Source organism: Rhinichthys klamathensis, unplaced genomic scaffold (assembly GCF_029890125.1).
Source record: "Rhinichthys klamathensis goyatoka isolate OS25496 unplaced genomic scaffold, OSU_Roscu_1.1 h1tg000465l_1, whole genome shotgun sequence".
Classification (NCBI taxonomy): domain Eukaryota; kingdom Metazoa; phylum Chordata; class Actinopteri; order Cypriniformes; family Leuciscidae; genus Rhinichthys; species Rhinichthys klamathensis.
Genome location: NW_026606954.1, coordinates 714,638 through 738,790, shown reverse-complemented (window position 1 = coordinate 738,790; position 24,153 = coordinate 714,638). Strand labels below are relative to the sequence as shown.

Genomic DNA, 24,153 nt, shown 5'->3' with positions numbered 1-24,153 from the left:
AAACACAAAATGCAACACAAATCACTTCATTTAGTTTAGCACAGAGATTTTTAAGAACAGTCACTTTATAAAAACTCTTATGATCATTTCTCAAATGAGAATAAACATATGCACAGAAAACACACATACGCCTCTTCAGATGTGAAATCTATAAATCGCAAATGATCTTGTTTGCAGCTGAATGGTTTCAGATCTCCGCCTTGTAAACGATGGCAAATTATTGTCATTATCATACATAAGAGCAGCAGTCAACATCCGAATGCTTTACTTTATAATGTCGAGCATTACCAAATACCTGCAGTTCTCCGACAGTCCGACTCTCTGCCACAAGGAAAAGTGTTCGTCTGCTCAGAACCGGACGCGGCTCTAAGCACTTTTATATGTCAAAGACCGTTTTTATAAATATGAACTTTGCGTACGCGTAAATATGAACTTTGCGTTTATAGCGTACGCACACACCAAGTTCAAATCTGTGCATACACACGTTTTATAAATGTTTTATAAATGAAGCCCCAGATCTCTGCTCTAGGATTAAACCATTTGCTTTGGAGAATATTTTTATATTATTTGCCTGGAATCCAAAGTTGACATACTTGGTTACATTCAGATAATATTTAAAAAGGTCAAGTCATGCAGCGCTCGTATACAGTTGTGGTCAAAATATTACATACACCTTGCAAAATATTCTTATTTTACCAAAATAAGAGCGATTTAAAAAAATGTCATGTTTTCTATATTACTACTTCCCTGATTAATCTATTTAACATAACAGATGTTTACATTTAGACAATCACTCCAAAAGTTTACGTACGTTTGATTCTTAATACCGCAAGTCATTTTCATCGCATGTTACTGACTTCATAAGTATGCAAATAAAAATCCGGAGGATTACAGATGTGTAGTATAAAAAAAACAAAAAAAAAAACATAAAAAAACCCACATAAAATATTATTCCTCGTGATGTGAATCCTTTAAAAGAAAGCAAAATATTGTCAATGTGAAAATGACACAGTATATAATTCTTCTTTTCACCATGTGTCATATTTATGTCACACTGTTTGCCAGAAAAATTAAACATTATGCCAGATGATTATTACACTAAAAAGACTTTCAGTACTCACCATCAAAAACAACACTGAATGTCTTGAACATTTTGTTAGATACGGGATTTGATAATGCTATATAAATTCCAGTGTGTTCAGTTCTGATGTTCTTGATGGTCAGAGATCTCTGTTTATCCAGCTGCAGTCTGCCTCTGAATCTCCCATCAGAATACTCAGATTCATTGTCATTTTCTATTGATGTATCAATTTTGTTGAAATCATTTTCTGCAAACATCCACCTTATATCACTCCCCATCTCTTCTGAAAAATCTAGAGTGACATCATCTCCCTCCTTCACTGACACCATCTTCACTTCACCTGTGTTGAGAACAAAAACACAGACGACATGAAGGAACTGAAATTAAACTTTAATAACAGTCAGTAAACAGATGAAATCAACTATTGGTCAGATCTTTTTAACTGGGAGGCCGATGTGAGGCATCATGAAACAAGACCAGCTTTCTTCTATTACATAATCAAAAGGTAAAAAGAAATCTTAATCCAGTGCCTTTAAACGGGTTAATGCCAGAACGTGGTAGGGTGCGCCATTACACACCTCTGAATGAAAACACAGGAGAAGCAGAAACAAGCAACAGGGCCTGTCCAAATACCCACACTTGCAGTCTATGCACTTGACCACTTGTCTACTAACATGACGTATTTCCTCTATTTGGCCCAAGCGTTCAAATGGACGTGAAGACTGGAAGTGTGTGTAGAACTTTTCATTATTTAAAGGGACATACTAAAAATTTGTGCTTACAGAGTTTTATTTACACATTTTGATTTTCAATACTTTGCATTTGAAAATTTCTAAATGTTTGTTCAGTAGTCCCTATGTAACAAGACACATAATAAAAATTGTGGTAAATTTTTTTTATAAATCTATTAAGTGATAAAAAGCAATTGCCAATGTTACAAAATACACATACTCAGCTTTGCACCAATAAAATTACTACCAAATTATTTGTAATATCTAATTAATCTAACTTAGTGGAATGTTTTCGTCCACATCTCGCGATTTTGGGGCATGCGGGTTCCCGAACATGATGCATCATGGGATATGCTCAGCCTCAAAGACCGCTCTGAAGCGGTGTTGAAGACAGTGTGTGTTTAGTATGTGTGAAAGCCCCACTGAAGTACCTTGAAACGCACAGCATTATTCAATGTGTTGACGTAATTTCCACCGAAAAAGGAAAACAGGGCGGGACATATCAGACAGCTCCTCCCCTTTTTAGAAGAGCCTTTATATCACAGCTCAGCCAGAGCCGTTGAGCTCAGTAACGCCACAGTTTCTTCCTAATCTCCAACATATCGCTTTAAAATATAGGATTCTGTGCAGAATTCATAAGGGTCCGATACGTTTTCTGCACTGCGCCCGACTCGATCATACAATCTCTGTTCTTTGTATCTCTGGACAGGAGCTGCGGAGGTTTGGATGATACTAATGTGAAACCAGACTTCATTTGCCCCGATGGAAAGCAAATTTACATCGTTCCCTATGCCCTATATAGTGCACTAAATGTCATTCACCATGTAGAAAATAGTAAATGTGTGAACAAGTGACTGATTTCAGCCGCAGCTTCAGCATCTATTTATACTGTAGGGGCGGAGCTTCAGATTTTAGAGAGCATTTGATTACAGAAAATCTGATTAGACAGAAAAGCTGCAGAGTGATGTCATCAAAATTATTGATCCATATTGGCGGAAGTGAGAAACTAAGTTTTGAATGCTTATATCTTCTAAATGCGAATTTTGAAATTGTTTAAAGCACACTAGCTTATAGATAACACTAGGGCAAACATATTCATACCAAATGTCTAAAGTGCTTTGGCATTTTTAAGGTTCTCCTCATTTGAGTGTAGCATGTGTTATCACACGGTCAGAAGTGACTGGACACCTAAAAATGAATCTTCCTCCACCCCACTAAAACCAATGGAATTTATTTTTGTTCAATAATATTTTGTCTTTTTTATTTTGTATTTTGAGAGTATTTGATGGCATTTTTTAATATTTATACAATAATTATGGTCCATTTTTGCCATTAAAAATAATATATATATATATAATATTTTTTTTTTAAGGCAGATCAGCGCCATCTGGTGAGAGTATGAAAAGGAAACGCAGAAGCATGGTGTAACCACTAGAGGGCATGTACAGCTCTCTGTGGAGAGGCTTGTGAATTCCCTAGTTGTTTTTGGACACATTTACCTAGTTCTTTTTTAGGTGGATTTGAATATATATTTAAACGATCTCAAAGACTATTTCTGATCAAGTTTTAGATATTATTTTGTTAGAAATAGTGATTTAAAACCCCCAGGTGCTCCTCATTTGGGTGTAGCACTTGTTATCAGAAGTGACCGGACACCTAAAAATGAAACTTCCTCCACCCCAGTAAAACAAATGTAATTTATTTTTGTTCAATGATATTTTTCTTTTTTATTTTGAGAGGATTTGATACTTGTTAATATTTATGCAACAATTATCATTGAAAATAATTAAAAAAATCTAATTTTTTAAAATATTTTTTTAAATTAATGCAGTATTTCAGATTAATAGAGAGACTGGCCTTTTAAATAATATTTTCTGAAGTCAGATTAGCGCCACCTGTTGATTGAAAATAAAATAAAACCTCTCATTTCATAGCTCTCTATGGAGAGGCTTGTGTTGTTTCTCTAGTTGTTTTTGGCCAAAATTACTTACTTTTAAGATGTGGATTAAAATGTTTTTTTTTTATTTTATTTTTTTTATTCTCAAATAATACTTTTTGTCAAGGTTTATAAAAAAAATTTAATTAAAATTGATGTGAAGTGTACACATATTTGCATTATTATTACTACAGTCAAACCTGAATACAGAGAAAGCATTTTGTTACAGGTGACATTAAAATTCAATAAAAAAATTACAAAAATAAACAGGAATGCTTTATCACAGCTTATTATTATTTATATATTATTATTATAATTATATAAATTCTTCTTATAATAATTAATTATTTTAATTATTTATATATTACTATTATTATAATAATAATTACTGTTTAATCCATCTGAAATCTGATCTCATTTCAACCTCTTATTTCAGTCTTCTGACTCAATTATGCTGTATTGTAATAGCCCTACCAGTTCATTTGTGTTTATAATTGTGTGTGTCTGTTTTTCACTATTGATGTTTTAGAGTTTCACCCCTTCATTGCGGAGCACTTTTTTTCTGCATCGTGGCCGATTTGTAGAGAATTTTTGTCGATTTCCCATTTATTTCCTATGGGTCGGTCATTTCTGACCGAAGAGCACAAGTGTTACTATTTTTTTACGACCACTTAGCCTGCTCAAATCATGCCCTTACATTTTTTTTGTGTGTGTTCACATTCCAAATGCCATAAAAGTCACCAAGTTTCCTAATTTTTCAATGAAGCTGTGATTTTTAAAAATTCAAAACAGATTTTTTTAAATCACAATTCATTGGTGTTTCTGATTGAATCCAAGATGGCAGCTAGTCCGAGGTCTGCTCAGTGTTTCTCTCTGGACTGATTTCATTTAAATGGATTTTATAGTATTTTATTTCTTTTAAGTTGTAGTTTTTAAGTTGTACAAGTCATTTATATGGAAATTTCATCTTGAACTTTTAAGAGGATTGTGGACTACTATGAGTTTAAATGACACTATACCTCTGCTCTGAGCTAATTTTGCTAACCTGAGCCTGATCCAACTGATCCTATTAGCCCAGGCTAAACAGAGCTAGGCAAACGGGCTTGAACCTGCTACATTCTCCTGGAGCTTGGGATAGCCAGCCTGAGCCTGCTACATCTTTCTGGAGCTTGGGCTAACCAGCTTGAGCCTGCTACATCTTTCAGGAGCTTGGGCTAACCAGCTTGAGCCTGCTACATCTTCCGGGAGCTTGGGCTAACCAGCTTGAGCCTGCTACATCTTCCGGGAGCTTGGGCTAACCAGCTTGAGCCTGCTACATCTTCCGGGAGCTTGGGCTAACCAGCTTGAGCCTGCTACATCCTCTTGGAGCTTGGGCTAACCAGCTTGAGCTTGCTACATCCTCATTGGAGCTTGGGCAAACCAGCCTGAGCTTGTTACATTCTTTTGGAGCCTGGGCAAACCAGCCTGAGTCTGCTACGTACTCCTGGAGTTAGGCTAGCGGGCCTGGCTTGCTTAATTTTTCTGGAGCTTGGGCAAACCAGCCTGGGTCTCACCCATCATCCTGGAGGCTAGGCTAACGGGCCTGGCCTACTACATCCTCCTGGAGCTTGGGTTAACAAGCCTAAGCCAGTAACAACATTTTGGAAGCTGGGCCATACTCTACAAGATAAACTGGTACTGTTATTAGGCATCTTTACTATTAGTAAAATAATGACGATGGCATCTTTTTTAATTTTAATTTTCTTATCCCTGTTGGTCACTTGGAATTTGAAACCGGGCACTGATCCTAGGGTGAGTTGTTTTAATAATATGGTGGGCATACAGGAAACCTACTATAGTGGCACAAAAAACAGTATTGATATGCACCAGGAACCATTACACTTTTGTTGGAACCTGGACTTCTGGATGGATTTGTATTGGGATTTGCCTAAACTGCAAAAAATTTTTGCTTTGTATAATTTGTCTTTCTCAATTAATGACAGGTATTACCTGGTTTCAGCATATGATAGGCCGGCTTTAAAATATGCTGTGAGGTGCAGATTGATTATTACACTACTCCTACTTCTATCTGGAAATGTGCAGCCCAATCCTGGCCCCTGTTTGCAATGTGTCTCGACCCCTGCTGAATTTAAATCAATGCCTGGACTTAAATTTGTTCATCTAAATGTTCGCAGTTTACTACCCAAAATGGACATGGTTAGAATTTGGATTGAATCTACAGATGCAGACATAGCGATAATTTCGGAAACATGGTTGAAGAAATCAATTACTAATGAAGATATAAAAGTACATGGGTATAATGTTTTTCGCAGTGACAGGCCGAAGAAAGGTGGTGGCGTAGCTATCTATGTTAAGTCAAGATTTGGTGCATCAGTTGTTTTGTCTGAGTCTCTCTGTGGGAAAATGAGAGATAACTGTTGTGGGGTGTTATAGACCTCCATCGGCCTCCAGGGAGGCTTTATCATCTTTAAAGCTTCTTTTGTCCAGATTAAACTACAGTGAACTTTTATTAGCCGGGGACTTAAATTGGGACTGGCTAAATGTTGTTTCTGATGATTTTAAATCTTTTTGTGATTCTATCAGTCTTAGCCAGTTGGTAAATGTACCTACAAGGCCTAATCTCAAAAATCCTGATAAATCTACTTTAATTGACTTGATTCTAACAAATGTCCCTCATAAATTTTTATCTATGGGTGTCTTTTGTAATGATCTGAGTGATCATTGTGTTATTGCTACTTTGAGAGGCGGTACAATACCCAAATGTAAATCGCAAATTATTAGAAAGAGGAATTTGAAATTTTTTAATGAACAAGCCTATCATCATGATTTATCTTTGATTAACTGGGGACAGCTAGGCCTGTTGCCTGATGTTGAACTTGCCTGGACACTTTTTAAGGAAAATTTTGAGAAAATTGTAAATAAACATGCTCCTTGGACAAAGCACAGAGTGAAGGGACGGGAAAACCCTTGGTTTTCTCCAGAGTTGTCAGACATTATCCATCAGCGAAATGTGGCATGGGCTAAAGCTAGAAATGGTGATTCTGCCACTGACTGGTCCATTTTCAGACAACTAAGAAATAAATGTACCTCTCTTATTAAAAAGGCTAAATCAGAATATTATTTATCAGTCACAAGTGAAAATCTCAATAATCCACAGAAATTTTGGAAAGTCATCAAGTCTCTATCTGTGAATAAAAGTAATGAAGCCCTCCCAAAATTTGTCTTAAAAAACTCTCTCCCAGTCTACGACAGAGTTGATGTCTTAAATTGCTTTAATGAGCATTTTGTATCAGTTGGTTCTCTGTCCGAGTCGACAGGAGTAGTCGCTGTCACTCCATGCACATACACCCCAGTGTTTTCTGGAGAGCCTTTTAATTTTGTTTCTTTTACTGTGCAGCAGGTGCATGGAGCTCTTAAAGCGTTAGATCACAGAAAACCTCCTGGACCAGATTTAATAGAGCCTTATTTTTTGAAAAAGGCAGCTGATTTTGTTGCTGAGCCCCTTACAATTCTTTTTAATTTGTCAATTCAAAACAATGACATACCATCAGTTTGGAAGTCAGCTTTTGTTATTCCTTTGTTTAAAGGAGGTGATCCAGCAGTTTTAACTAATTATCGGCCTATATCTAATTTATGTGTTTTGTCAAAAATTTTAGAATCCCTTGTTTCAGACCAAATAAAAGAGTTTTTATACTCAAATGAACTTCTTTCTAAACTGCAATCAGGCTTCAGGAAAAAGCACAGTACCATCACTGCTGTTACAAAAGTAATTACAGTTTTTCTCAAATGCTAAAACACAAAAGCCAATCCTCTAAATCAAATGACCAGTTGTCTAAACACATTTACTAAATCTAGCCATCATTTTCCAATATCATAAACACATTTCACATGAAGACACAATTCACAAAACACAATCCTCCGTTCTCATAAATCTTAACACATTTTTCCTTGCTAAAACACAAGTTGCAAAAGAACTCTGCTCATATTCTCAAATGAAAGCTCATGTGATGCAAAATGCTTGCCACAGTCAGCAATATTTGAACACAATGAACACACCTGGCGTCATTCATTACACACAACGACTCAAAATTGAAGACACTTGTTGCTAATGCTGTGACCACATGTATAAAAGCAAGTTCAGAGTGCACAGTTTGCTGAAGATTACAAACAAACACAATGGATGAAGGCAGAGTCAGGGGAAGAGGAATTCGAGTCAGAGGAGGGAGAAGAGCTGGCCATGGAAGAAGAGGAGCAGGCCAACGAGGAAGAGGAGAAGGTCCAGGAGGGAGAGCAAGACAACCTCGCACCATCATTACGGACGAGATGCGAGCAACAGTCATTGACCATGTCATTGTCCATGGCATGACAATGGCTGAAGCAGGACTAAGAGTCCGTCCAAACCTGAGTAGGTTCACCGTGGCCACCATTATCAGGGCATTCAGACAACACAACAGGTATTGTCAACACATGTTTCTTTCTTTAGAGTTGAAAGAATGCCACATAGAGGTGGGAGGGTTGCCATATTTACAGTGGCACAAGAAACCCTCATTGTGGATATGGTTCGTGAGAACAACCTCATTAGACTCCGGGAGATCAGAGACAAAGTCATTGCCGATAATGTCAACTTTGAGAGCATTGATGATGTCAGCTTGGCCACAATAGACCGAGTTCTCCGGCGCCAAAAGATGCGGATGAAACAGGTCTATAGGGTTCCCTTTGAGCGCAACTCTGCGCGACACAAAGACCTACGTTACAAGTATGTGCAAGTAAGTATACATCCATGTTCACAGTACAGTTAGTGGACATACTGTGTTGCTCAGTGGCCTACAGTACTTCTGGACAATACTGTGCTACCTGATTGACTGTTGTTCTGAACACCTGTGCACTTTCACATTTTCACAGAGGATATTACAGTTGGACGCGATGGCTAGACCTCATGAGTACCTCTTCCTGGATTAGGCTGGCTTCAACCTGCAGAAACGAAGGCAAAGAGGCCGTAACATCATTGGCCAAAGAGCCATCACTGAGGTTCCTGGCCAACGGGGGGGGTAATATTACTCTTTGTGCGGCCATGGGTTTGGAGGGGCTTGTCCACCGGCATGCTGTCCTTGGGTCTTACAACACCCAACGTCTCCTCACCTTCCTAGAGGAGCATTTATGTGATCATTTGGGACAATGTACGCTTTCACAGAACAAACCAAATCAGAGAGTGGTTCACCACCAACAGTAACCACTTTTTAAACGTCTGTCTGCCACCCTACTCCCCTTTCCTGAACCCTATAGAGGAGTTCTTCTCATCGTGGAGATGGAAGGTTTATGACAGACAACCATACACTAGAGAGAACCTCCTAAGGGCAATGGAGCTGGCCTGTGTTGACATCCCAGTGGAGGCCTTCGAAGGATGGATTCGCCATTCCAGGGCGTTTTTCCCACGGTGCCTGGCAAGAGACAATATAGCCTGTGATGTGGCCCGATGCCGCACAGTGATTGTGGTGTGTGTGTGGTGTGAATAAAGTAAATAAAAAACTTCACACCCTGATCATGTTTTCAAGAGTACTGTTGTGTGCAATAGATTCTGTTTTTGCATTGAGTTGTGTTACAGTAGTGTACATGCAGAATTTATACTCTTCATATGAAACTCACAAATCTAAATGCCTAATCCTCTGCAGAGATCTAAGAAGATCCATTACTGTAAAGTTTCTAAAAATATGCATTGGCAGTTATGAAACAAAGAACCTTCTCACAAATTGAGCATTGTGTTTTCAATTGTTTTGCTGTAGTGTGTAATGATGTGTATAGTGTTTACATTTTTGAAAGCTTCGAGCTGCTCTTTTGGTGTGAAAGTTTGAGTTTTGAAGTGAGAAGGTGTGGTTGTGTTTATGTAGCTTTAGAAAAGGGTGTTGTGTTTAGACATTGGGGAACATGGAGGAAACGTTTGTGAAATGTGTTTTAGCATTTGAGAAAAACTGTAATGACATACTTGTCGCCCTTGATAGAAAGCAATTCTGTGCATCACTTTTTCTCGATCTGTCGAAAGCTTTTGACACAGTGGACCATGCTGTTTTAAAGCATAGGCTACTTTTTCTGGGATTGTCTGATTGTGCAGTTTCCTGGTTTATGAATTATTTGAGGGACAGGACTCAGTGTATTAAATGTGATGGTCTATGTTCTGCATTAGTGAAGGTCCACAAGGGGGTGCCACAAGGCTCAATATTGGGTCCTCTCTTGTTTATTATGTATATAAATGAACTGGGCCACAATGTGTCAGATGCTAATATGCATTTCTATGCTGATGACACGATTTTTTATTGATTTGGATCGTCCCCAGCTAAAGCGGTTGCGTCCTTACAGAAAGCTTTTGATGTGGTTCAACACACGCTTATGCAGCTTAAACTGGTTCTCAATGCTGATAAGACCAAACTGATGTTGTTTAGTTTAGCTAAGAAGGTTTCTCAAGTTCCTCCTTCTGTGTTCACTTTGACTGGAAGTGTCATAGAGGTGGTTCATTCTTATAAGTACCTTGGCATTTGGCTTGATGATGCTCTCACTTTTAAACCTCATATAGATAACCTTGTGAAGAAACTCAAACTTAAGCTGTCTTTTTTCTTTCGAAATAAATTTTGTTTTTCTTTTAAAGCAAAAAAGCAGCTAATCACTGCAACATTTTTATCTGTCTTAGATTATGGTGACCTGGTATATAGGACCGCTTCAGTACAATATCTGCATAAGATTGACACTGTTTATCATGCGTCTCTGAGATTTATTACGAATTGTAAAAATTTGACCCATCATTGTGAATTATATTCCAGAGTGGGATGGCCATCGTTGTCCAACAGGAGATCAGGGCATTGGCATAATTTTATCTATAAGGCCATGCTTGGTCTGTTGCCATCCTACATCAGTAGTTTAATAACATGGAGAAGTGTTGGTTCTTATTCATTGCGATCAAATGATCACTTGCTGCTCTCTGTTCCATTTGCCCGTACAGAACTGGGAAAAAGGGCTTTTGTTTACTCCGCTCCTTCTGCATGGAATTTTTTGCAAAAAGAAGTCCAGATTGAGAGAACCTGAAATGACCTGTTTAAATTGTAAATGTTTTTAATTATTTGTGTTGTATAAACCTTTATAGATGTAATTGATTGTGTTTTTGCTGCCTCTTGGCCAGGACTCCCTTGAAAAAGAGGTTTTTAACCTCAATGGGACTTTCCTGGTTAAAGAAAGGTTAAATAAAAAAAAAAAAAAATTTGGTGTGTTTGTGTATACAAGTGTGTGTATATGTGTGTGTGTGTGTGTGTGTGTGTGTGTGTGTGTGTGTGTGTGTGTGAATGGGTGTGTCTTTGCACTCTTGATGTTTTAAAGTTTCACCCCTTCATCGTTGAGCACTTTTTTTCTGCATCGTGGCCGATTTGTAGATTGTACACACATTGTGTTTTTGTCAATTTCCCATTCATTTCCTATGGGTCGGTCATTTCTGACCGAAGAGCACAAGTGTTACTATTTATTTACGACCACTTAGCCTGCTCGAATCATGCCCTCATGTTCACATTCCAAATGCCATAAAAGTCACCAAGTTTCGTACCATTCCAATGAAGCTGTGATTTTTAATAATTCAAAACAGAACATTTTTCGGTCAGAAGCAATCGGGGGGACAGAGGCATTAAGTCAAGAGAGAAGCCCATAGATAGAGAGTCCATAAAAGCAACGGGACAAAATATTTCAACAACGTTTTTGAGGAATTAGGTGATTCAGATTTGTCTTGGCACAGCTACTAGAACAGCGGTTTTCAATATATAGATTTCATGTGACGTCACACAGTGGTGCGGCCGCCATTTGTAGGACCGAATTGCAACATGCGCCGTCTATCTGCTGTGCTGTAAACTGTGATAACAGCAAATCACAAAGAAATGTTGAGAAATTAACGTTGACCTGGAAATTTAAATAAAAGTAAAATTAGCAAATTACAGGTTAGCTAGCTAAATTAAAACATGTAGTTTACAATTGGAACACATAAGCTTATTCTAGACCGCTATCTATATTTACATTAGTAACCTTAGTTATACGTTTGGCTGAATTATGTTGTTGTTACCTGCTTCAGTATGCTAAACTACTGCTTACTGTTTCTGCCTTAATACATTGTTTAAATGAATAGATTATTAGCTTCTGCGTGATTTGTATACATTTCTGAAATGCATAACCTGGACAGTGGACACTCTAAATTGTAATGTAGACACATGCATTTTCTGTAAAGCTGCTTTGAAATATTGTGAAAGCGCTATACAAATAAATGAGAATAGAAAATAAAGGTGTCCAAACGTCCCTGATAATACAAGAGATGTGCTTTACCGACATTATTAGCAATTCAGTTCAGCGATGCTTATGTTCAGCAATTACTCGTGTAACGTTAATATCGCTTGATTAACAGAGTGCCCCTTACCCTTCCTGTTATCAAGAACATTTTCTTCATGGGGGCATTTAATACAATCAGATGTACTGTACAATAACATTACGATGTCCAGCAATCGATTTAAATAGTACATTGGGTTTAATTTGTCATTTAATGAGATCTAATATATGTAGTTAGTACTGAGAATAAATACATAGATCCGACCATTTTATACATGTACTTTGATGGTCCAGTGGCAGAACTTTTGCCAAGCGTGTCAGAGGTTCTGGGTTCTAATCCGCATTCGTATAGTTTTTTTTTCCTTATTAAAACCGATTATGTCTATCAGTGGTTGTATATCAATCAGGGACACATTTCTGTGCATTTTATTTCGTGATTTCACCGGAACGAATAGAGAGTCTCTGAAACGGATTAAAGCACGCATCCATGTGAAGACTGTGCGGTGTGCGCGAGTCACAAGAGAACACTTTATCTGCAAAAAAGTCACGTGACTGAAACCCATCTATAGGTGAGGCGCGCCTCCCCTGGGGGGCGCCAAAGAGCCACAGGGGAGGCGCGACAAGCGAAGAAAAAAATAACTGTATGCAGCTCTATTAATATCGCAGGGCTTAAAGTATTCCGGTAACGCATGCGATACATTTGTATATGATCACGCTCTTATTCACGCAAATGCTTTTAAACCATTCATTCGCGACAAGACGAAAAGAGAACGCGATGTCAGTAAATGTCCTCCTGACACACACACACACACACACACACAGAAAGACGCGCGCCAGTATCGAGTGCTCATTCTCAAAATGTCCGTTTTGTCGAGTATCCTCACAAGAACAGTCTTAAATGAGTTAAATAAAATCTTAAATAGAAGTAAAGAGTAGTGAGAGAATGAGATGCGGCAGATCTTAAAGTGACAGCGCACTCATTCTCTCTGTCAGTAAAGTTAAAGTGTTAATTGCAGGTTAACCACCACAACCAATTAATGTGTAGATTAAAGTGCTCAATATGTAAATATTAAAAAATTTCTGTCTTAAAATGCGTTAAAATAACATTTATTGGGGTTTCTTCAAAGGTAGCATGTTTTTTAACGTAACTGGGTGATGACGTCATAAAAGGGAGTAGCAACCCATACTCTGCTAGATTCCTACTGTTTGTGGCTTGACTATGGACAATTTTGAACCAGTCAGGCATGAGAGAGGGGAGGAAATTGCCAGAAATCATGGCCCTCAAAGAGTTATCTATACTTGGTGTGAGGAAAATGAGTGGAGGGTTGGCCAGGTGTCATGGTGAGTAGCTAGAGCTAGCCTAACGTTAGGTTAACCTGGTGCTAACCCGGATAAAATTAGGAAACAAGCCAAAGTCTTTTCAAAATCTTGTCGTCATGTAGAATAGCAAGGAGGGACAACGACTGAAGACATTATTTACTTACATGGTGTTAGTAGTCCTAATCAGAGCTGTAGAGATGCACACACTGCACAGGCACAATGACGCTTTTGCTAGCATCTGCAGACAGAACGCGATATTGCGCAAATAATTAGCAATGCTCATTGTCAGAAAGAAAAAAAGAGATCGATGTCCCTATCGCTGTGTTTGACAGGTGTTTGTGTGGGCTATGCCACCCAATGGAATCAGCAGTGGAGAGTATGTGCTGCCGTGAGGTGAACGCGTTTTGGAGTTTAGTGGAAGCAGCTCGACCCGCGCCGCGACACCGCACCCGGTGTTCAGACGATTTGTGCTGCCTTGTCGAAAAATGCTACCCAAGCGCGAATCGATCACAGAGAATGTCGATTCATTCTCTATTGTTTCCATAATGGTGTAAATCTCACAATATTATGACATCGTTATTTAATTTAAAAATTTGTATGGGGAGCATATTTTGATATTTTAAATGTACTAGCAATTATCACATTTGATATAACAAGTAAAAATGACATTATTGTATATTATATGAAATACAATTATAATAAAATTTGAAGTTATGAGTACTGTATACTGTACTGTCTGTTTTTATTTTTAAAACGGTGTGAAAAGTAAAAATTATCATCAAATAATCCATTAATCTGACGTGCCTCACGCAGCAGCATCCTGGTTTTGACACATGCTGCCTGAACCCGTTTGTTTTGCGAATAGTTTACACAAATTTCAGGCAGAATCACGGTAATCTCATAGCCAGCACACACGAGTATGTTTACAATTGGGTTATCTCATTCATCAACACCATTTTTGCTTGCTGAGTTAGGTCTCCAATATAACTGCTAGCCTACTTGCCGTTAGACTAACGCTAACTCTAGGCTTGGAGTCCCTTTTATGACGTCACGCCCAGCCTAGTGGAAGGGAGAGGGAGTGTAAAAAGTACCAACTTTTCATATTATATTCAGCATTTTGGTATAAAAAAACATACAAAAACAATGGTGGGCGGTTCTTATCTTTATGTTTAATAAGCACATTGCATTATCTTCATGAAAAACCTGCAATTTACACTTTAACCAAAGAACAAAGGGAACAGAAAATTACTCACTGCTCTTGACTAAAGAACGCTTGTAGCTTTAAAAAGGATTAATCTATATTTCATTTATAATTTATGCAGTGCAAACTGTTTTATGACTTTATTCAATTTCTGTATATCATATCTATTATCATATCTATGTATTTCATACCTGTTAGACAGGAAAGGTAGACTCAGGACTTTAGCCCCCGATATCGGTAATTGTGTGTAAAGCGTGTATTAGCTTTAAAATGCATCGTTTCCTTGTCCCAAGTCAACAAAAGTCAGCATTAAGGGATGAGACAGGAGCCATCAAAAAACGTAGGAAATATGATCCTGAGTAGTCGGGGTTCGAGGCTGCACCTCTGCCGCAGTGTGTGATCTGCAAGGAGGTGCTAGCAAATGATAGCATGAGACCATGCAAACTTCGGTGTCACATTGAAACTAAGCACACCAATTTAGTGAACAAGCCAGTTGAGTTTTTTGAGAGGAAGCGTGATGATTTGCAGTCACAAAAAAGCATAATACAGTTGTTTGGCACTATTAACATGAAGGCGACAGAAGCATCTTATCGTGTCATGTATAGCGAAGGCAGGCAAACCCCATAACATCGGCGAAACATTGCTACTTTTGTTGACTTGTGGTTAGGCTTACTGATGTTCAGTGATTTTAAAATTAGCCTCAATTACGCCTGCATAAAGTTGGAAATGATTTGCTGTTGCAAAGAATAGTTTATGAATGCACTTTTAAAAAAGTTGTGGAAATAAAATGTCTTCAAATACAATATTAAAAAATATTTACATTTTATCAGTTTTTATTGAAACTCACCATTGCCTGCCTGGAACACACAAAAGATGGCATTTACTGCAGAGGCGTGTGTGGGTTAGGGCAGGCGGGCGAGATTTTGGGGAAGGGGGGGCTCGGCTGTCCTAACCCACTGTAAGGGGAGGCTCACATTCACCCAATTTGAAAACCCCTGTACTAGAAGATTTACAACTGTCAGACTGTCGTCAAGCTCAGTTTGAGCCTGCGCAGTTGCTCAGCCATCAGACAGGAAGTGCAATAATCGGGCTTCAAGTTTCTCTGTTGAAATCAAGGGGGTCGCTGTGTCCATTTATTTTACTGTCTATGGTCGGGACTCAAACTCAGGTCGCCTGAAACTCAATCGTGCTTTATGTCGGTGTGTTGTGCTTCCCACAAGACTATCAGCGCAAAATCTTTTGATCATTGTTCTGAATCTGGTCTAGACGTAGTCTTTGGAAAAAAACAACACGATGTTCCCAGCTTTTTTTAAAAAATGTTTTTGATGAAAAGTACCCACATTAAAGTGTTAAAGCTAAAAAAAAATCTGTTCTGGTCTGTTCTTTATTTTGACATTGTATGTTCAGATAATCATACAACAAATTATTCTCGGGGCCATGAAAATTGTGAAAATCATCAAAATCATTATTAAAAAAACTGGTGGGAAAAGAGTTCAATTGAATAAAATTGTAAAACACCCATGGACATTTTTTTAAGGAATAATATACATATTTCTATTTATACCAAGGTGTATTTTTAAGTAAAAAATACACTTTTTAGTAAGTCATGAACACCCGGTAAAAAGTTACGGGGCCTTTGAATATTGTTGTGCAATATGTGAACTTTGGAGTCAAAATGTGGAGAATGAAGGTCATTAAGGTCAATAAAAAAACACATGTCTATCTACTAAACTAGTGGATCTAAAAGAGTGCTTTACACCCTGTATGAAGGCGGGAAGGTATTATAAAGAGGGCGAGAGAAACTTCCTTCATTGCATGCGCTTCTTCACTGCCTTCTCCTTATATAGTGTCAAGTGTGACACTTGTGTGAACTAACAGACATTATTAACTCAAGCACAACAGACACACTCGAGTGTGCTCCAGGCTGGAATGTGGAGAAGATATCGAGTGAACAGATAAAATTGGCTCAGTTTTAAAGCAAACTAAAGACTTGAAATACAGAACACAAATCATGTGGAAAACTGTTTTGTTTTTTCTAAATACCAGTATACATGATTTGTTTGTTTCTTACATCAGTCAGAAAAAAAAGAAAAGTTTCAAAGATTGGCAGCACTCCAAAAAATTGAGAACCACTGCATTAACTCATTTGCATACTTAGCATTGGTCATTTTTAGGATTTTCCACTCCATTAGTTGCTTTTAAGGATAAAAGAAAGCAATGAACCTTAAGTAAAACCTCAAGCTGATTTGTTTTGAGTGTATGTATTATAATTATTATATACTGATAGTCTGTTATTTCTGTTTTGAAATTATTAACATTGCATTGTTGTGCTCAAAAACAAGACAAGGCACAATGCTGCCCTGAGTTGTCTGATAAGAAAAGACGAGTTATCTTCTCCAAAATAAACTGTTTGCATTATTAGGTCGTAATCTCTACAGTTACAGAGCTCATCTCTAACCTCTCCCAAAAGTACATTCACCATAGTTTTCCTTTTTTATCCCTTTAAGATTATTTTTTATTTACAATTAAAGATGCTACATAAGAAAGTAATAATGTTTATTATTAATAATCTGAGGTGTTTGATATGAATCTGATTGTTGTGAACTGTTAAAACATAACCATTAAAACATATATTTATGAAACGCTAACCTAAACTACTAAAACCAGATGAAATCAAACCCACAGAAACAGAATTTCAGGACATTCTCTGTAAATGACAGTTATGTTATCCATGAATAATTATTATATTATACTACACTAAAGTAATCACTTTAAATCTAAATATAACAATTATTACATTGATAGACATTTAAATCTACTCACCAGAGAAAATAACTTTATATTTTCTGTATGTGGTCACTCCTCTGCTTTTGATCTCTAGAACATAAACTCCGGCGTCTGTTTTTCTGAAGTTTCTGATGATCAGAGATCCAGTGTGAGGATCCAGCTGCAGTCTGCCTCTGAATCTCGGATCATACCAATAGGTCTTCTTGTCATTTTCACTCATTGAAGCAATAGCAGACTCTTTAACCACGGAGACACGTGTCCACCGCATCTTATCACCTTCCTTTATGTCATGATAAGACTGTAGGACAGCACATTCTCCCTCCTCACGTTTAACAGTCACAGGTTTCATTGAATCTACAGAACACACAGAAACAGTTAACACACAGGTTAAAAATGTCAGTAATCAGATCCAAATGTGATCAGTGAGTTTATCTAATATGTGTAAACTATAATAACACAAACAATATACTGTATGTATTTTTTATCCTAACTAGATGCCTACTGCAGATAATTCTGCAACACAGTGGACAATCATAACCATTGCATTGCTCTGCAGAAAATACTAGAGGTTCCATTCATCCTGATTTAATAATAAAAATATATATTTCAGAGATAAAACTCTGAAAAGTCAAGTCACCTTTATTTATATATAGCGCTTTTTACAATACAGATTGTTTCAAAGCAGCTTTACAGAGATAACAGGAAAACAATGTTGTAATAATATTGTTAAATATAAAATGAAATGAAAACAATGTACAGTCAAATAACAAGTCTGGCCATTTGCATTTAGATTTTTTTGTAGGGAGAGTGTGTTTTGTTAATAGTAAATGTTAGTCTTGTTACATGTGTTATCTGCAAGGTGAACATTTAAACTGACTTAAATATACTTTGCAAGTCTATAACCAATAACCAAAATATACTTTGAAAGTTTATAACCAATGGTCACCAATGCCACACACTGCCACAATAACCAGAAAGGTCAAACACTGCAGTGTATCATATTCCAATATTTCATCAAAGCATGTTTCTATATGCATAAAGAGATGGTATTGACATTAGTCAGGGTAGCGCCATATTTAATTTTTTTACAGGAATGAAAACGAGGAGGCTGTGAGGGAGAGAAGTAGTCAGTGCTTTCAATGGATTTTACTGTTGTTTAACAACATACCGATTGTTCAGCTGATGCACTGACAGTGTATGTCAATGTAAAGACTGTAAGTCTATCCCTCAAGGCCTGGTTTTCATCTGTGTTTAATTCAATAGTGTCTAACCTGACTAAGGTCTATACCCTAAATATCCACAGACTCTGAAACTGCTGGAATTTAGGGTTGTACATTAAGAAAAAACAAGTATTATTAGAGTATTATATGACAGTGTTCACAAATAAAATATTTTTTTTTACATGATATTTTCAATGTTTCATGGCGACATCGACTGTCTATGGGTTCGTAACTATTTGACAACAAATGACTGTGCCTCTGATTTATACCGTATATTAATAAAAAAAATCATTAATTATTGTAGTAAATGAAATTGTGGTAAGTTTAAATATTTAGTATGAAAAATATGACTCTTTTCAACCCTACACTACTGCAATAAAGCTCTTTATTTTTCTCTGTAGGTAGTACTTACCTATTTGTTTTTCTCGTTCAGACCTTCTGTAGCTAATGTAAATCACAGCAACAGCAGCAGCAGCAGCAGCAGCCACCGCCAGCACAGCAACAACTATCCCTACGATAACACCTGAAGATGGAACTGGTACAGAAAGACAGACATTAGTGTGAATGTGTCTGATCTATAACACACACTATAAACATCAGCACTATATAACCTGAGTGTAGATCTGATACTGTAATGATAAAGACAGACATTAGTGTGAGTGTGTCTGATCTATAACACACACTATAAACATCAGCACTATATAACCTGAGAGTAGATCTGATACTGTAATGATAAAGACAGACATTAGTGTGAATGTGTCTGATCTATAACACACACTATAAACATCAGCACTATATAACCTGAGTGTAGATCTGATACTGTAATGATAAAGACAGACATTAGTGTGAATGTGTCTGATCTATAACACACACTATAAACATCAGCACTATATAACCTGAGAGTAGATCTGATACTGTAATGATAAAGACTGACATTAGTGTGAATGTGTGTGATCTATAACACACACTATAAACATCAGCACTATATAACCTGAGTGTAGATCTGATACTGTAATGATAAAGACAGACATTAGTGTGAATGTGTCTGATCTATAACACACACTATAAACATCAGCACTATATAACCTGAGTGTAGATCTGATACTGTAATGATAAAGACAGACATTAGTGTGAATGTGTCTGATCTATAACACACACTATAAACATCAGCACTATATAACCTGAGTGAAGATCTGATACTGTAATGATAAAGACAGACATTAGTGTGAATGTGTGTGATCTATAACACACACTATAAACATCAGCACTATATAACCTGAGTGTAGATCTGATACTGTAATGATAAAGACAGACATTAGTGTGAATGTGTCTGATCTATAACACACACTATAAACATCAGCACTATATAACCTGAGAGTAGATCTGATACTGTAATGATAAAGACAGTCATTAGTGTGAATGTGTCTGATCTATAACACACTATAAACATCAGCACTATATAACCTGAGTGAAGATCTGACACTGTAATGATAAAGACAGACATTAGTGTGAATGTGTCTGATCTATAACACACACTATAAACATCAGCACTATATAACCTGAGTGTAGATCTGATACTGTAATGATAAAGACAGACATTAGTGTGAGTGTGTCTGATCTATAACACACACTATAAACATCAGCACTATATAACCTAAGTGTAGATCTGAGTGTATTTAGTGAGTAAATATATATGCTAATGACGGTGATAATTACATTTAAACATTAAAACAGAGATGAAACAATTAAAAATGTTTAACAACAGTCTTGCTTATTTATCACAGATCTATTCACAGGTTTCAATGTAAGATACAAGCCATCTCTTTTAGCTATTAAAAGGCCCGGGGAAAAAGTTGTGAACACTGAAAGTTATATTGGTTTGTGTTAAAAGAGAGTTTTATGATTTGAGTCCTTTAATGTGAATTATAATGTTATCTGAATTATTTATAGACAACCGATAAAAAAGCCTTCATAAGACTCGAGTTACTCACCACTGACAGTAACAATGAATGTCTTATATAACGTCTGTTTGTTGCTGCTGATCTTCACTGTATAAAGTCCAGCGTCTGTGTTTCTGGTGTTCATGATGGTCAGAGATCCAGTCTGATGATCCAGCTTCAGTCCGTCTCTGAATCTCTCATCAGTGTCATGTAATAGTGGGCTCTTTGCGTCTATATCATGTTTAGCTATGAGTTTTCCTTCTCCAAACCTCCACACTATCAGCTCATCTCCGTGTGTTTCAGTAACATCAGTCTGAAGAGTGACAGAATCTCCCTCCATCACTGACACACTCTTCGTTTCAGCTTCACCAGCATGAACAACAGATGGAGACTCTGCAAGAAACAGATTCACAGACACACAGATTAAACATGTTGAACACTGTGACTGGCACTAGAATATCAGTTTATCTTATGGTTACTAAACAAGGCATATGCAGATTGATAAAGGTAATCAGTTTAGTGTGTACAACAGTTACTTTTGGTTGACTAATTTAATGATGTGTCGTTTTATATTAGAGCACAGGAACATTTCACTATTTGAAACGCTACTGTAAGGGGTGTACAGTTAAAGACCCAGAACCAGATATGAAGAATGAAGACCCAGAGTCAGAATTATAAAAAATTAGAGAAAATATTTAAGATAGTTTGCAGTTTCATCAGCAGAAGTCAGCTTCAATACTCGCACAGGAGTTCGTAGGCCGCCCCGCTTACAGTTACACAGATCACAGCAGTTATACGATTTCCAAGGTCTAAGCTACGTCATTGCTTACAGGATGAATGATTCTCATTGGCTATGAAATAGATAAACACAGTAATTTTCCACACATATACAGATAGACTGAAGCATATCTCCATCGATTATGCAGCTGAAGTTAGGCACGTCATGACCTTCCAGGTCGCAGATTTGGGTTGCTGGGCGCCAGCATGTCCAGAACAACAACTCAGTCAATCTCCAATAATGCAGTGGTTCCTTAACCTGTAACCAAGAAGACTAACACACACACCGACACACAGCTTTTCCAAGGTTGGATTTGGCCAGGCTCTCACTATAAACAGGAGAGTCCTCTCAAAACATCAAGATAATGCGTTCTTTCTCTCAAGGATGGCTAAACTTTAGTCTAACAGGAAAGAAAGGCTTTAACAAAGAAATGGCCCCTTAAACTATTGGCTTCAATGACCCCTATATGTTTTAACACATTGAAGACCTTTCTCAAACCCAAAACAAGTCCCTATTTCATTTCCGGAAGCTGTGTTAAATAAGCAAGCACTGCATTCAGATATCAAATACAGACATTAAAGAATACATGAAAAGAACATTTCAGTAATCACACTGGTAACTTATATAAATAAAGTAAAATCTCCAGAGAAGTCATTCAACTCATTTGATATTTAGAAGGAAAAATATTGATTAATACCTTAATTATAATCAATCATTACATATACATTGAAGCAGCAGTGGATTCCAATCCACCCCCTTCACTACAATTGTATGTTTTCAATAGATAGAATTACAATTCATAATTCTATACAATAATTGATCCTGCTTTGAATTATTTCAAAACTATTACCAATAGAATCAAACTAAAAATATCTGACCAAATTGCGTGTAAAATGTAAGTCAATCAATATGAATTTATTTCTAAAACTATAGTATATTAGCAGTATCACACTCGCCATCATGCTGATCATATGCGTGATGATATTCAGAACAACAGCATGGCTGTGATCGAGAAACTACAATTCTGTAAGACTGTTGAACACATAAGAAATATTTGCTGGTGAAATCTCAGCTTAATTCAGTTTAATTAATAAAACAAAACAAAAACATTAAAACATTTAACTATCGATAATAAAAGTATTCTCACCATAGACAGTAACACTGAATGTCATACGTGAGGACCCAGAGTTGAGGTCGCTTTCTAGTTGATAAAGTCCAGAGTGTTTGGTTCTCATGTTCTTGATGGTCAGAGATCCAGTCTGATCCAGCTGCAGTTTCCCTCTAAATATCTCAGTGTGACTGGGATATGAGATATCCTTTCCATCGATTTGAGCGATAGTGGAACCTGACTCTCCAAACCTCCACAGTATCAGAATTATTCGCTGTGTTTCAGTAAGATCCGTGTTTAGAGTGACAGAATCTCCCTCCATCACTAACACTGACTTCACTTCATCTCCATCAACACCACACACTCCTGCAGAACAAACAGAAACAGTTTCTCAGAGATTAAACTCATGTAACACTGATAGTGATGTTAGTGAACAGATTTAACTGAGAATATGCTTGCACAATAAGCACAATTTGAATAATTAAGGTCCCCTATTATGCTCATTTACAGGTTCATAATTTGGTTTCTGGAGTCTACCAGAATGTTTACTTAATTTAAATGTTAAAAACCACTCTCTTTTATTTATAATTTGTATTGTTGCAGCACCTGTTTTCATCCTCAACACTGGTTTATTTTTTGTTTCTTTTCCTTCTGAAAAGAAAATCTGCTCTGCTTGGTCAGTCAGTCCGAGTCTGTTGTGATTTGTGACAGTAGTTAGGGTTTATCAGCTCGTTCTTGACTGTCATTGTCAGACTCTGGCTCAAACTGATACACAAAACTGTTAGCATAGTTAGCATTACAAAGTCATTCCGTTCAAAATCAGCCAAATATCAGAAACATTGACTACATTTTTTAGTTTTGTTGTTTTTTTCCTGAAGAAGGACAAAGACAAAATAGTGATTGAAGACAAAATATGAAATGTCATGAATGTATATTTACGGAGTAATCCACTATTTTGTGGAGAGGGGTCAAAATGACAATTTTCACCTGAGATTCGAGCCAAAATTACAGAGAATAGTAAAAATGACTTTAGAAAGATGGCAGCATCATTTTATTTTTTTACACAGAGATTGGTAGGTCTGCTAATGAAACCTGTTGACCTTAGCAATCTTTGTTGCATTGTATACCAACAGTGACAATTTAAAAATGGGGAGAAGCACTTTTCATGGTTTTCACTTTTCCAAGGTTTGCATGCCTGCAACTTTCAAGAAGTATTAATGACTTCCTTTTAGATTTTGGCTCTTAAACTTTTATTTTGTAATCTTCATTTTAAAGGCCCCGTATGTTTCAATCCCAGAAATATGGAGATCTTAATGCGGTTCAGTGAGTAAACTGGTATATGTGTAGTGATAATCAGATCGGCAGTTGAGCCAGCTCTGGTATGTTGGAGTGAATTAACTAGATTCTAATTTAGTTAAGTTCCCCTTTAACTTCCATTCGTTTGAATTGATTAAATCATTGACTCCATTCTCACATGCAGCGTCTCTCTCTAATGAATGAACAACGAAGTGCTTTGCTTACGAGTTGAGCCAACTCTGGACATGTGACTCGAGATAAGACCTCATGGGTCTGACCGACGATCACGGGGTCTCCTTGATTTGATCACTTCACAATGCTGCCTGAATGCTGACGAACAATTACCCATTCCAACACACACACAAATCTGTCCCCAATATCCTCACTGAAAGACATTTAACCAGATGTATTC

The 24,153-nt window shown here is 37.1% G+C and overlaps 1 protein-coding gene across 1 annotated transcript; it reads right to left on the bottom strand.

The window, feature by feature from the left end:
- Positions 1 to 1,220: 1,220 nt before the first annotated feature.
- LOC130071892 (uncharacterized) lies at positions 1,221 to 23,061 on the bottom strand. Its single transcript, XM_056236804.1, has 7 exons — positions 23,052 to 23,061; positions 22,485 to 22,811; positions 20,611 to 20,952; positions 19,032 to 19,154; positions 17,436 to 17,753; positions 1,353 to 1,421; positions 1,221 to 1,255 (listed from the first exon to the last, which is right to left on the bottom strand). The coding sequence occupies exons 1-7, from the start codon at positions 23,059 to 23,061 to the stop codon at positions 1,221 to 1,223; spliced, it is 1,224 nt and encodes a 407-aa protein (XP_056092779.1).
- Between the last annotated feature and the right edge of the window lie 1,092 nt (positions 23,062 to 24,153).